The sequence below is a fragment of the Hippopotamus amphibius genome, chromosome 3 (assembly GCF_030028045.1).
Source record: "Hippopotamus amphibius kiboko isolate mHipAmp2 chromosome 3, mHipAmp2.hap2, whole genome shotgun sequence".
NCBI lineage: Eukaryota > Metazoa > Chordata > Mammalia > Artiodactyla > Hippopotamidae > Hippopotamus > Hippopotamus amphibius.
Window position 1 is genome coordinate 130,877,990 of NC_080188.1, and position 10,199 is coordinate 130,888,188.

Consider the following 10,199-nt stretch of genomic DNA (forward strand, 5'->3'; position numbering starts at 1 on the left):
AGCAGGTGCACCTTCCCCGAGGAGCCCCAGAAATCCAGCATCCTCTGGGGTCTCTATGGACCCCTGGGCATGGGTATGCAAGCAGGCCACATCTGCCTGCTTGGCCCCCGTCCTGTGGTCCGAGAGACCTCAGGGAGGGCTGCGGGGTCAGGGCCCATCTGCCAGCCCCTGGAGAGCCCGGCGCTTTAATGGAGGCCCCGGTGCGTCCACGTCTGTCCTCACTGACCCTCACGGGTGGCTGGGAGGGAATAAGCTGCCTTGCCTGAGTCTGATAGGCTCCCAGGGGTTCATCTGTGGCCCCCAGCTGCCCAGGACTGCTCAGGGCAGTCTGGAACCCCGAGCCCCACCTTCCAGGCTCACAGTCCCAACACCTAGAGAAGTTTGAGGGGCAGTGGGGTTTCCTTTCAGCCCCTCAAGGGCTGGGGGGCAGGTGGGCAGGGGGCAGACAGGTGGGGAGACCAGGGGCTTGGAGAAGGGGGTCCCAGCCCTGAGCCCTGGGGCCTCTGGGGGCCTGTCCTACTGTGCAGAGGCAGGCACAAGGCAGGGCCACTCCAGGGGCCACTGGAGAAGCAGACGCTGATGGTCTGATGCAGGGCTGGGCAGGGGTGGGGGTAGGAGTGGGGGGAGTGGGGGTGATAGAGTAGAGCTCCCCTCCTTAGAGGCCTAGGCTCTCCATCCTCAGCCCCCAGGGCCTTGGCCTTGGCCCCTCCCCACCTGCTGCTCGAGCCAGGCCACCCTTGGCACTGAAGTGTTTACAGGGCCCAGCTCCCCTCCAGGACAGCCCAGGGTCAGGCTGGCTGCAGTTCAGACAGGACAGGCTCCCGTACATCTCTGGCTGGGGTGGGCACCACTCCCTCTCCCTTGCCCAGCCTGGGCCTGCCCTCACTCACCTGCATCCCTCCTCAGTGTACAGTTCAAGTTCCATCTTTCTGGCCGAGTTCACAGTGTCCCCCTGCCTTGGGGCACTGATCGTTGGGTCCTGGGGAGACATTGACACTGGCCTTTAACTCCAGAGGACCCTGCGGCCATCCTCCCAGCTGGAGCCCCAGGCCAAGCAGGCCGCTGAGCCTCCAGGCTCCCCCAGGCAAGGGCACCTTAATTTCTCATCTCCCTGCCCTGCCTGCTCCCCTCTGACCTCAGGGAAAAGCCAGACCTCAGCCCGTGGCCTGAGTCAGGCTGGGAGGGGAGGCAGCTCCAGGTCCAAGGAGGCCGGGCCCCAGGACCAGGGCCAGTGACCACCCGAGCCCCCCCTCCAGGACCTCGGGATCCCCGGGGCCGTTCAGGCCAGGACAGGGTTCTCGGCAACAGGCACATCACTGCCTGGGCAGCAAGACCTTCCCGGGAAGGGTGGGGGACACTGCCCCCTCCTCGGGGACCTGAGGGGGGCTGCCCGGGGCACAGGGCAGCCTGCCAGCCAGGGGCCAAGGGAGTCCTCCATCCCCCACCCCACCCCCACCTTGGATGCAAGTTTTAAATGATCACTTGTTTTCACTGTGTGAAGCCAGGCTCACTCCTCAGCTATTTGATTATTTCAGGAGCTGGAAAAACACCACAAAAATATTCAACCTAAAATATGAAATCCACTCAAGCTTTATCTTTTTTTCATGAATTACACCATTCTTCTGGAACCCCTGCTCCCCGTCTGGGACGGGGGTGAGAGAGGACCAGCTGGAGGGGCTGCTTCTGCAGCTCTGAGTGGGTTGCAGGGCTTCCACGCGTGTGACAGTGGGCTTGGTGCTTTTGTGACGGGGTTTTGAAAGAAAAGGCCTAATTCTTTAAAACCATTTTCCAGTCATTGGAGTGGTAATAAAGGTAAGAAAAGTCAACAAGTGCCAAGTCCGTACCACTTTGGTCACGGGGTTGAACACGTAAGACGCATGATGTCATGTAAACGTCCAGGCAGGACCCACATGGGAGGCCGCAGAGCTGAGTGCCAGCCGAGGGGTCTGGTTTCCTGGGGTCCTCTGCCCCCTGCCGCCTGTGCAAGAGGAGTTAGGCACCCCTTGGGAGCCCCTGGCCGTGCAAGACCCCAAAATAGGAGCAAGGAAGGTGAAGGGAGGCAGAAAGGGCAGCCTCAGACCCGGGCCCATTCGCCCCCAGCAGTTCACAGCGCCTGCCTGTAGCAACCCCGTCTTTTATTTTCTGTGTTTCTGATGCTCTGACTCCTGGGACCTCCTGACCCCACAGGGGCTTCCCCTCCCACACTCGGCCAATGCAGCGTTAGCACACCACTGCCTGCAGCCCACTTTGCAAATGCACACCCAGCGACGCACAGCCCACACGCCGCCACCTCCCCTATGGGGCTCCAGCACTCAGGGCCACTATCTCCTGCGCTGATCAGCCAGGGACAGTCCCTGTGCCCCAGACCCCCCTGAGATGATTTAAACCAGCCAGCCCAAAGCCTGCTCACCCTGACCCCCCAATCCTCTCTGCGGAAACCACGATGGAGGCCCCTACCCACACAGCCCCCTCGCTCGGCCTCCCGACCGGACCCTGCTTCCCTGGCGGGCAGTGGTCCCCAATAGTGCCCCCTCCCCTAGAGAACTATGAGTGACACTCTGTCCACTGAATGACACGTCCCCTGAGGTGTTAGCCTGGCCATTCCTGATAAGGACAATACTGTCATTAGGTCGTGCCTTCTGCAGACAGGCCCTGGGCCTGGGACACCTTGCTGCCAGGGAGGGTGAGACCCTCCTCTGGTCCCCACTCCCCAGCTGCCCCTGGAGGGCCTGGGCAACCTCGTTTACCCTCTCTGGGTCCCAGAGTCAGACATTTTTGTCCTGAGGCTCAGATGGCCGTGGAAACCACACCAATGGGAACGGCTCTCGATGGGACCTCCTGTATCCCCCCACCCCTGGACCCCCGCCCCGCTCCCTTTCCCTCCCACCGTGTGCTCCCCGCAGAGTCCCCACGACGCACCCGAGGTGTGACAAAACCAGGCCCAGTCTGCTGATGTGGACACCGAGAGGCAGAGGCACACTGGCCTGCCCGGGGCTCCAGGGCTGGGTTTAGTCTGAACTTTGTGAAGCTGCCCACTTCGTAGGTCAGAAACGGCCGAGTACCGGCCACTGGGCATAGTCGAGGCCCCCGCTGGCACGGTCAGGCTTGGACACGGACCACCAGCAGTGAACAAGCTCGGGAAGGATGCGTCCAAACAAACGCACACAGTGTTTTGGGCGACGGCACGAGGCCAGGGCTCAACCCTGGCTTCCAAGGGTCTGGGAACAGCCCGCGGCTCTGAGAACTGCTGCACGTTTCAGGGAGAGCCTGGGCGGGGGTCTGGCTCAAGCCCCTCACCACCACGGAGGTCTGCTATTCACGGCTCTTGTGCCTCAGTTTCCCCATCTGCAAGTAGGGCTGGCGGCGTCTCAGAGGCGCTTGTGCCGTAAACAAGCTGCTCCGTGGCGAGCATACGGCATGCAACCCACATTGCATCCGTGTCCTGGGGCAGCCGGGGCCAAGGTCCCCAGACGGGATGGCTTGTGACAACAGACGTTTCTCCTCCCACAGTCTGGAGGCCAGAGTCTGAAATCAAGGCTTCCCAGGGCTCCAGGGGAGGGTCCTTCCTGCCTCTTCCAGCTTCTGGGGGCTCCCGTATCCCTGCGCTTGTATCCCTGCGCTTGTGGCCGCGTCCCTGCAGTCTCTGCCTCCGTGGTCATGTGGCCCTTCCTCTGTGTCTCTCCTCTCCTGTCGCTTATAAGGACACGTGTCCTTCTGTTTAGGGTCCACCCTGGTAATCCAGAATGACCTCTTCTCAAAACTCTCCCTGCTTCCCAATGAGGTTGCAGGGATTGGCCAGGACATGATTTGGGGGGCCCCCATTCATCACAGGACACACACCAAGCAGGCATTTGCCGCCATCATTGCCTACAGGCTGAGGGCAGGTGCTCCTCTCGAAGCTGTGCTGAGAGCCGGGCGTGCCTGAGGCCCCACTGGCAGCAGTGGGCAGAGAACACGGGGGCTGGTGTGGCACGTGGGGCAGGCGCTGGGGAGCAGAGGGAAGGGGGCAGGGCAGGCTGGGGTGTGGTCTCAAGTATCCGAGCCAGGGACAGCTCAGGGGAAAGTGACCTTGGGGGAGAGGGGGAGGGGCAGCAGGAAAGCATTCCGAGATCCGGTGGGCAGAGCAGGCAGGGTGGTGGCAGGGCCCTGCGGGAGGAAACCCGGTCCTGGACCTGGAAGCCATGCAGCTATTCACTCCTTAAAGCCATGTGCAGAAACGCGGGTGGCTGGAGAGCCGGGGGACCTCGGCTGGGAGTCATAGGCTGTGCGGAACACTCCCTCCACAGGCGGCATTTGTGTCACAGAAATGAGTTAGAAGCCAGAGCCATTTGAACAATGTTAGGACAGACAGCATCTCTACACCTAAATTCTGACTTGCACTCTAAGTCCCCAGGGCCACAAAGCAGCCACGGTAAAGGCGAGTCCTCAGCAGGACCAGGTCAGGGCACTCAGCTCTGCAGAACAAAGTCTGGGAAAGTATTTTAACCCCTAAGAATCTGTTGGTGGCTGGGACCCCAGGGTCTGAGGCCCACAGGTGGATGGTCGGGGTGGGGCATTGGGAAAGGGGCCACCATCTGCCGCCCCAGACCACCCACAGCAGCACTGACCAGTGACCCACTGAGGGATCCAGCCCCAGGCCAGGCACGAGCTGTCCAGGCACGGTCAGGCCAAGCAGAGGGAAACTGAGGCACGGAAGGGCTAGGTCCTTCTCTCAAGGCCACAGTGCCAGGCTCCTGGCCGCTGGTCCTTCTCTCAAGGCCACAGGGCCAGGCTCCTGGCCACTGCATCTCTCCCACAATCCAGGGGATGCCAGAGCTGGCTCGGCCTCTGGAGAACCACCGGAGGTGTGGTCCAGCCCCCACTGGGCACTGGCCCCCAGGCTGCAGCTCCCACCCTCCACGCACCTCGCAGGCTGAGGAGGAAGGGAAGGGCTGGACCACAAGGAGGACACTTCCGTCTGAGCTCATTCTGTGAACGGGAGGACCCCTCCCACTTCCAGGGAACTGGCCGATTACCCCGGTCCAGCCAGCCGGGCCCCGGGGACACGAGAGGATTTACGGCCCGGGAGGAGCCCCTGGCAGCGGTGAGCAGAGAGGCGCCCCAGCAGCAGGTGAGACATTTTAAGGCCCCTGCATCTGCCCCACCTGCTCCCCCTGGCCTGGCTCCAGACACACCTGAGGATTTCCGGGCTTCCGAGGGACTGGGAGTCGGGGGTGGGTGGGGAAGTAGGCTGGTGGGGGCCCGATTTACAACCGTCACTCTGGGTCCCCATTTGAATGTATGGGGCAGGTGTGCCCATTCTGAGAGCCACAAGGACAGCCGTCCAGACCACCCCTCCTCCATGCCTCCCTCCACCTCCTTCCAGGAGCAGAGCTCTGCCCCCCCCCCAGCACAGCCCCAGCTCTGGCCCCCTCCCCACTACCTAACGCAGCCCCTCTGTGCACCTGGGGAGACTGAGGCCCTGGTGGGAGATCAACACAGCGCCCCACCCCCCCCCCAACAACGCCAGAGTCCAACTTGTCTCTCTGGGGCCCAAGACACTGTCACTGTGTGCCTGGAGGGGGTAAAGGGGTAGATCAAAGCCCCCCCACCCCCGGGGCACAAGGACAACCAGAGAGAAAGTGCCAGCGAGGGTTCTCAGGTGCAGCAGGGGGGCTCCGGGGGCTGTGGGAGGTTCCAGGCTCTTAGAGGAGGCAGCACCTGGGTAAGTGGGCAGGGGCGAGGGTTGTCCCGGCAGGGGCACAGCCCAGCAAAGGGGTGACTGCAGGAAGAACCCAAGGTATGTGTAGCGGGCCCCCCACCCCCGCCGTGTCTCTCTGTCTCTCTGGGTGTCCCCATCTCTGTCTCTCTCTCCCCATTGCTCCCCCGACTCCTCACCCCGGAGACAGGGTCCCAAGGGTCCCTCTGCTGCCTCTCTGAGGCCAGTGTGGACCCTGTGGGACGGGGGCCCAGGAAAACGAGGGGCTGCTCTGAGACCCCCGGCTGCCCCCACTTCCCTGTGACGGGGTCTCTCCCCTTGGACTAGAACTGAACTTGGCTTCTTGCTCCTCCAAGGGGCCCAGCAGCAAGCACGTGTGCTAGTTTCTCCCCAGAGGCGCCGGGGCCCCGTCACCAAATCCCCACACCTGCTGAGGCTTCAGAGTAGCATGGGGCCTGACCGCCAGGCAGCGGGAGCCCCAGGTTGACTCCCTGTCCAGGCAGGAGAGCAGAGGAGGCCCAGGGTGTCCCCCGGCCTTTCCTTATCTGCCCAGCCACCCACTGTCCCTGCCAGGACATTTTCCCCCTCCCTCGTCCATGACCAGTGCCGGACAGAGGGTGCTCGGGGCCACCACTGGACACCGCCCAGCAGACCCTCGGGGGCGGGGACCCCTCAAGAGTGTCGTCCAGGGTGGGAGGCCCCGCGTGGAGTCCCTGAGTCATGTCCACACAAGAGCCCCCTTTGCCTGCAGAGACCTGCCCAGCCGTCGCTGACCTCTGCAACATCACACACCATGGTGCATGGCCTTGTCAGTCAATCTCTGTGCCTTTAGTCTAACCATCCAGCCAGGGGCAGGGTCCACACACCTGGTCGGCCAGCCTCATCTCCATGCGTCCGATCAAATCCTCCTTTTACAAAGAGGTCGTGAGGCCCCAAGGACTGAGCACTGGCCAGGAATGGGCCCCGGGCTGGAGCTGCGTCTGTTGGCTGCACCAGGACGCCACCCACCCTCCCACGTGGTGATGCCAACGGCCACGTCTGTCACCTCCCTCCAGGGTCCTTGCCGCGGCCACCGAGCCACCAGCATGTTCGGGCTCTGGGGTACCTTCACTAGCGTGGCCTTCTACCTCACCCTGGCCATGGGCCTCGGGGGGCTGGTGGGGAACATGCTGGTCCTGTGGCACCTCGGCTTCCACATCAAGAAGGGCCCCTTCTCCGTCTACGTCCTCCACCTGGCCGCCGCAGACCTCCTGTTCCTGGGCTGCCAGCTGGGCTTCTCAGCCGTCCAGGCAGCCCTGGGCTCTGAGGACAGCCTCTATGCCGCCGTCACCTTCGTGGCCTTTGCTGTGGGGCTGTGGCTGCTGGCAGCCTTCAGCGCCGAGCGCTGCCTCTCCGACCTCTTCCCCGCCTGCTACCAGGGCTGCAGCCCCAGACATGCGTCGGGCGTCATCCGCAGCCTGATCTGGGCCCTGACCGCGCCGGCCGTGCTGCTCGCCAACACCTGCAGCCTGCTGCACGAGAGCACGCGTCTGCTCACCTGCCTGCGGTACCACGTGGCCAGCGTCACGTGGCTGTTGTCCCTGGCCTGCGTGGCCGGGCTCGTCCTCCTCGCCTGGGTGGCGGGCTGCTCCCAGCGCCAGCGCCCCCGTGTCTACGGCGTCGTCCTGGCTCCACGCTCCTCCTCCTCTTCTGCGGCCTCCGCTACATCTTCTCCTGGACCCTGCACCCCTGAACGTCCCGCTGTCCGTGTTCCTCCCGCTGGCCACCCTCCTGGCCTGCGTCCACTGCAGCGCCAGGCCTCTCATCTGCTTCACGTTGGGCCGGCAGCCGGGCAAGCGGGAGCCGCTGCGGGTGGTCCTCCAGCGGGCCTGCGGGAGGGGGCCCAGCTGGGGGCCGGGGGGCTGTCCCTGCCCATGGGCCGCGTGTAGGGGCCGCCTGGGGCCCTCCCAACCCTTCACCAGACCCTCCAGGACTACATGACATCCCCTCCCCACCCCAGCTCACTTGCCCTGGGGACCCAAGGGCTGGGGGCAGTGTGAGAGCCGTGGCCTTGACTCCCCCATGCCCAGCCTGCAGGGGACAAAGCCTGAGGACAAGGCCAGAGACACGGCAGAGAGGTGGGGAGCCGCCAGGACTGGGGCGAGGACGGGCACCCGAGTTCCTGCCTCCTCCCCACCCTGCCACCAGCTGAGCGCAGGGGTGAAAGGGAAGAGGCCCCCCCCAGGCCCATGTGGGTGGCTGGGCAGTTCGGAGCCCAGACACCGGCTGGGCAGGGTCCTGTTCTCCCTGAGGCCGTGCTGTGACCCTTCCACTACAGAGTTCTCCCCCTGCCTCACCCACACACCCCTCCCCAGCCCCCAGGTGACCCCCCAACCCCAGGGCCTGCCCAGCAGTCTCCCCATAGGCCACTAGATGGCGTTGCTTCCTCAACAAAAGCACCCAAAAGTGCACTGGCAGAAGCGGGGTCACCCCAGAGCTGGGCGCCAGCATGGCCCTCCCCTGTCCCTTCCAGCCCCGCCACCCCCGGACCCGGGGTCCTGGACACCTGCTGCCTGGAGGGTGCTCTTGTCCCCAGCCCCCATCTTCAACCTCCCGTCCTCTCGGGAATCCTTTGCTCACCCATCACCCCCACCCACCTGCCTACCTGCTGCAGAGCCTGACCGGCCAGTGTTTGCACCACCTCCTACCTGCTCACCCCCCTCAAGGAAGGAAGGAAGGGAGGGAGGGAAGGAGGGAACAGACATCATTCCTTTCAGTTTTCAAAGTACAAATCATTTTGTGTGTTTCTGATGATTTTTCGAAATAACAGCTCATGGTCATCGTGAAGACTTTCAAGTCCTACAGAAAATACTGAAAAGAGAAATCCCCAAAATTCTTTGGACCCAGAGGGAGATATTTTGCACATAGAACCCTTCGGCCGTGCTTATTTTTCTAATGGAGACCCACAGAAATTTCAGGTTTTACCAAAATGAAGACATGCTATGTGAAATGTGTTACAACAAGGCATTTTACGACTCCAGGAGAATTGCTTTTAGGAGTTGTCTTTTTTTTTTTTTCGCTAGAAAACCCTACTGAAAAAAAGTTCATTATGGGAAATTTGGAGAACATTAAGAAATGGAAAGAAGAAAGACTTACCTATAGCCCCCAACCGAGAGACACCTTTGCAGGTTGTCCATCCCTCCCTGGGGTGGACAAGACCCTGGCCACACCTGGTCCCCCTGCCTGGTCTCCCCAGACTGTGCCCTTAGGACTGGATGATTCCAGCCCACGGAGTCCAGGGCTCTGGCCGCCTAAAGGCCGTCCTGTCCCACAGGCTCAGCAAGGTGGGTGAGGAACCCAGCCTTGGCTTTGGGGGGTAGGGTGCAGAGGGACGGTCCATTCATGGGACCACTTCATGGCAGACCCCAAGGAGGGGTGTGGCCTCCTTCCTGGAGGGCCTGGAAACGGGATGAGGGCTGGGGCAGCTTCAGAGGTGCCCAGCATCAGCCTCTTCCTCCCAGACCCCGGAAATAGCTGTGGGGCCCCCTGATGGGCCGTCCATCTGTGTGTTGCTGGCGGGGGGCAGACTGGCAGCCAGGCAGTTGGCAGTGTCTGGGGCGGGTGATAAACAGCCCAGGCTAGACAGATGGGGAGTGCGGGACCTCTGGCCCCGGAACCCACTGCCGGGGCCAACGGGAGCCAGCCTGGGCCCCAAAGAGCCAGTGTGTGTCTCCTGATCCTGGAGAAGTGATGGCCACCTGGAGGGACGGGGCTGTGCAGGGCTAGGCTCCCGTCCCGCTGGCGCCTCTCCAGCTGGGTGACCTCCAGCGAGTCACCTGACAGCAGGGAGCCAGGTCTGCAGAAGGAGAGGGAGCGGCATCCCCTTCCCGGGATCCGGAGGTAGGAGGCAGGCAGCCAGGCTGGCAGAGGGCAGACCATGCTGGGGCCTGTCCTGCCCTTCAAGAGCAACCGCGTCGCCTCTCCGGTTTCCACCTCTGCCTCCCAGCAGCGCTCCGGATGGCCTCACCCACCCTGACCTCAGCACACCCACCGCACTGCCTGTTGGCGTCCCTGCTCTTAGCACATCCTGCTGGGTCATCGGGGTCTGTCCTTGTGTCCGTCTGTCCTGTGACAGCGGGAGCTTCCTGGCAGCTGGCACTCTGCCCCCAGATCCTCTGGTGCACACCTGCCCCGGCTGGGCACCCAAGGGGTCACCCTTGCCCCACCGCGCACTGCATTTCCTGCGCTTGTGTTTGCGCCCCTGTTAGTGTCCCTGTGTCTCACTGGAAGGCGGGCTCCTGGGAGGAGCTGTCTCCCTGGGCCGAGAACAGGATGCCCAAGAGGAGGGCCTGCGAGTATTTGTGGAATGGGTGGACCGTGGATGGATGGACGGGTGATGGTGTGAATGGTGGGGTCAAGGGAATCGAGGGTGAGGCTAAAGTGGAGTGCTACCGAATGGACTCAGACCAGGCCGGTCCTGGGTCCTGGGACCTTCCCAGCCAGCTGAGGCCTGACCACTGAC

General features: G+C 63.0%; 1 protein-coding gene across 1 annotated transcript; it reads left to right on the plus strand.

Moving 5' to 3' along the window:
- Nucleotides 1-6,654: 6,654 nt before the first annotated feature.
- MRGPRG (MAS related GPR family member G) lies at nucleotides 6,655-7,626 on the plus strand. Its single transcript, XM_057727185.1, is given in 4 exon segments — nucleotides 6,655-7,360; nucleotides 7,363-7,425; nucleotides 7,428-7,571; nucleotides 7,574-7,626. Coding segments are annotated over 4 exon segments (966 nt in total).
- Nucleotides 7,627-10,199: the final 2,573 nt, after the last annotated feature.